General features: G+C 59.7%; 1 protein-coding gene across 2 annotated transcripts; it reads left to right on the plus strand.

Annotated features, from left to right (window-relative positions):
- The first annotated feature begins 232 nt into the window (after positions 1-232).
- On the plus strand, positions 233-2,755 carry Mef2b (myocyte enhancer factor 2B). Of its 2 annotated transcripts, none has more exons than XM_005370533.2 (8): positions 233-286; positions 593-796; positions 1,053-1,187; positions 1,513-1,642; positions 1,751-1,884; positions 2,010-2,097; positions 2,217-2,304; positions 2,468-2,755. In XM_005370533.2, exons 1-8 carry the CDS (start codon positions 233-235, stop codon positions 2,685-2,687), a joined length of 1,053 nt encoding a protein of 350 aa, XP_005370590.1. In that variant the 3' UTR covers positions 2,688-2,755. The 2 variants fall into 2 exon arrangements, with proteins under 2 accessions (XP_005370590.1, XP_005370591.1); XM_005370534.2 differs by having other exon boundaries at positions 1,751-1,860.
- The last annotated feature ends 740 nt before the right edge of the window (positions 2,756-3,495 follow it).

Consider the following 3,495-nt stretch of genomic DNA (forward strand, 5'->3'; position numbering starts at 1 on the left):
GTTTCAGCTTCCTAGGTGGAGGGATGTGGAAGTGCATGGATCTCCACAGTGCACTGCATTTACTGAAGCCCAGCAGGGGCTGTCTGGGTGACCTGGCCTGCCTTCCTTCTCCTTGTCATCACTGGGGTTCAGAGACTTGAAGTGGGCAGGGCAGAGGCTGCCACTGTTGGCCTCGTTCCAGCCATTCCCTCCTGCGCTCTTTCAGAAGAGTCACTCGGCTCAGCCAGGCACAATGGGAAGGAAAAAAATCCAGATCTCACGCATTCTAGACCAAAGGAACAGGCAGGTGAGTCCCAGACTGCATCACCATTGGGGGAGGTGGCATTCGGGGCAGGGGCACAGCCAGGCTAAACAAATGGTCTTGCAGAGAAGTCTGAGTCCTGAGGCCCTTTTGGGGAGACTGAGACAGAAACCGTGGGTTCTGCTTCCCCGGGCCCAATCTTCTCAGAAGACACCTGGACACTTGGGGAGTTGTAAACACGCAGAGAAGTTTCCCAGGCTCGGATGGAAACTAGAGCAGAGAAGCTCACTCTGCAGTTCCCTCCTTTAACGCCCCCACCCCGCCACACCCCATCTCGCCTCTGTGGTGCAGGTGACATTCACCAAACGCAAGTTCGGGTTGATGAAGAAGGCTTACGAGCTGAGCGTGCTGTGTGACTGCGACATCGCACTGATCATCTTCAACAGCGCGCAGCGCCTCTTCCAGTACGCAAGCAGCGACATGGACCGGGTGCTGCTCAAATACACCGAGTACAGCGAGCCGCATGAGAGCCGCACCAATGCGGATATCCTGCAGGTACCTGAAGCTACCTGCAAGGCCCCGGGAGCATCCCAGCCATGCTACATGACCTCGGTAGCTTCTAAGCTACTCCGTGGGGACTTGAACCTCGGGGGACTTACTGTGAATTTAGTTTCTGGGTCTCCCAGGAGCAGGCCATGTCTATCGTGTATCCCTCCAGCAGACTAGCCCGAGAAGATCTCCTCTCTCAGGTACCCTAGAACCAAGTCGGGTAAGATCGGAGGGCCCACCCCGCCATCTGCTGTTCCCACAGACCCTGAAGAGGAGGGGCGTGAGCCTGGATGGGCCTGAGCTGGAGGTGGAGGAGGGTTCAGACGGGCATGGAGAGAAGCTGCTGAGGACGCTGGGAGATGACAGAGGCTCGGCTTCGCCCCTGCCTCGGATCTATGTAAGAGAACTTTCCGTTCCTTCTAATCTCTCCGACTTCCAAACACACTTCCAATACAGAGTGTGATCTCGTCCTGAGGGGCTGAGCAATCGTCTCTGCGGGATCCGGATTAAGACCCAGGCTTTGAAAGACAACAAAAAGAGTTGAAAGAGTTCAACAAACAAGTCTTCGGGCCACCATTCCCCTAATGATCAGACACCCCATGATCGGTAGCGAGAGGCCTGGACTCCGAGCCAGGCTGATGGAGCCCACTCGGCAACCCCAGTCCTGTATCTCGGTCTAAATCTCCAGACAGACCCTCATTCTCCCACATCTCTGTCCGCAGCCGGTGGCCCCTGCGATGTCGGTCTCAGAGCTGTCCTACCGGGTCCCACTCGCCCCACCCGGCTGCGACCCCAGCGGGTTGGGGGAGGACCCGTCTGTCCACAGCCTCCCGCCCCTCTTTCGACCCCCGGGTGAGCATTAGAAGCAGCCAGAATGGGGCGAGTGGAAGGGCACGAGGATCCTGGCTCTGGTCTCGCTGGTGACACTACCATCCCTCTCTCCCTGGGTCTTCCCCCCAGGCCTGGGACACCCCATCTTCTCTCCGAGCCACCTTGCCGGCAAGACACCGTCACCCCTGTACCTGGCGACTGATGGGCGGAGGCCAGATCTGCCCGCGGGCCTGATGGGGGCCCGAGGGGGACTGGGCATCTCGGTGAGGAGGGGGGGATGGGAGAAGACGGAGGAGGAAGAGAAGGATGGAAAGTAGAGGGAAAGAGGAAGGGAGGAGGCAGGTGGTCACACCCCGGCCTCAGTTTTCTCTCCTTGCATTCCCGGCAGAGGGGCCTGTACAGCGGCCTGCAGAGCTCCGCCGCCGCCCCGGGCCCCGCTTTGGGTAGCTTTGCCTTCCTGCCAACAAGTTCCGCAGGTGCGCCCACCCCATCCGACCTGCCTGCCTGTTAGAGTCCCTCGCCCCAGCCCTGAGTCCCGGCGTGGGGAGGGCCGGGGTTCTGACAGGAGCCCCGCTCAGCCAGCCTCTCCCGGCAGATTGCAGCCCCGGAGACACCGCTTCGCTCCCCCTGCAGTCCTCTCCCTGGCCCCCGACGAGGGACACGGTGGACCCGGCCCGGCCGGGGTGAGTTGGGTGCCCCTTGGCGGTCGGGAGACTTGCCTGGATTGGGTTGTGGGTGGACTGCGAGATTTAGAGGAGACTCACAGAGCTCCACGGCGGGTAAGCTTTCTCATCTACCTTGAAGATCTCTCACCTTCCTGCCTCCCTTGTCTCCTCTCTCCAGCAGCGCCCGCAGCATGTGTGAGGAGGGTCCCCCCAGCCGAGTGGCCTCCCCTCAAACGCCCCCGATCAGCATTAAGTCCGAGCGTCTGTCCCCTGCCACTGGGGCCTCTAGCGACTTCCCCAGGCCCTACCCCTACCCCCTGCTCCTCACCAGGCCCCTAGCGGAGCCACTTCGGCCTGCGGCCTCCCTGAGTCGCTTGACCCCTGACGGCTGGCCGCGGTAGCGCCCAGAAGACTCCTCTCAGCCTCCGCGGACATCCCGCAGTCTCCGGTTCCCTGCACAGCCAGGAGGGCGAGGGCACGCGATGCCCCTCACTCGTGAGGCCCCTGTTCCTTCCTGGGGCCGCTGCATAATAAAGCCCACGGCTCCGGGAGGGTGCTGGGAAGTCCCCCTCCCCCAGCCTCCCGAGCCTGAGGTATCCATACCCAGTCTCTCCTTTAAGTCCACAATGGTATGGGGGCGCACGTCGTAGAAACGGATTCCAAGAGGAAAAAGGCCAGGTGGAGGGTGGGGATGTGACCGGAGGAGGAGCCATAGGGGACGCTACTAAGAGCAAGCCAGAAGGCCTGAGCTGCTCTTGGAGGTGTGAGTCTGAAATGAGCTCACAGTCGTGTCGCCAGGGTTGCTGAGAGCGGGTTGACTCTGGTGACCAGGAGTTCTAGGTGAGCCTGGGACAAGAAAGACACTGCTTTAAAAAAGTAAACAGGAGACCACCCTAAAATGGCTCAGGGAGTAAAGACACTTCCCGATCTTGTCGACCTGAGTTTCTATTGGTGGAAGGAAAGAACTAACTGCCTGCAAGTTGTCCATTGACCGCCACGGGCATACACAAGGACTCACAAGATGAACGAATAAATGTATAAATGGGGAGAGGGAGGAAAAAAGATTCAGCGGCCGGCAAGAGAGCCTGCTGTGCAAGCATTAGAATCTGAGTTCGAATCTCCAGCACCCATATAAAAAAGCCGGATGTGGCCTGGGTGCCAGCGAGGTGGAGATAGAATTGCTGGGGCTTAGTGGCAGAGGATGGAGAG

Source organism: Microtus ochrogaster, unplaced genomic scaffold, assembly GCF_000317375.1.
Source record: "Microtus ochrogaster isolate Prairie Vole_2 unplaced genomic scaffold, MicOch1.0 UNK81, whole genome shotgun sequence".
In the NCBI taxonomy this organism is placed as follows: Eukaryota; Metazoa; Chordata; class Mammalia; order Rodentia; family Cricetidae; genus Microtus; species Microtus ochrogaster.

Excerpts from the sequence above, each read along its gene's own strand:
- Mef2b (XM_005370533.2), top strand. The coding sequence starts at position 233 with ATGGGAAGGAAAAAAATCCAGATCTCACGCATTCTAGACCAAAGGAAC. Across the intron at positions 1,188-1,512 it reads CGCCCCTGCCTCGGATCTAT|CCGGTGGCCCCTGCGATGTC; the intron begins GTAAGAGAACTT and ends CTCTGTCCGCAG. Across the intron at positions 2,098-2,216 it reads CCTGCCAACAAGTTCCGCAG|ATTGCAGCCCCGGAGACACC; the intron begins GTGCGCCCACCC and ends CTCTCCCGGCAG.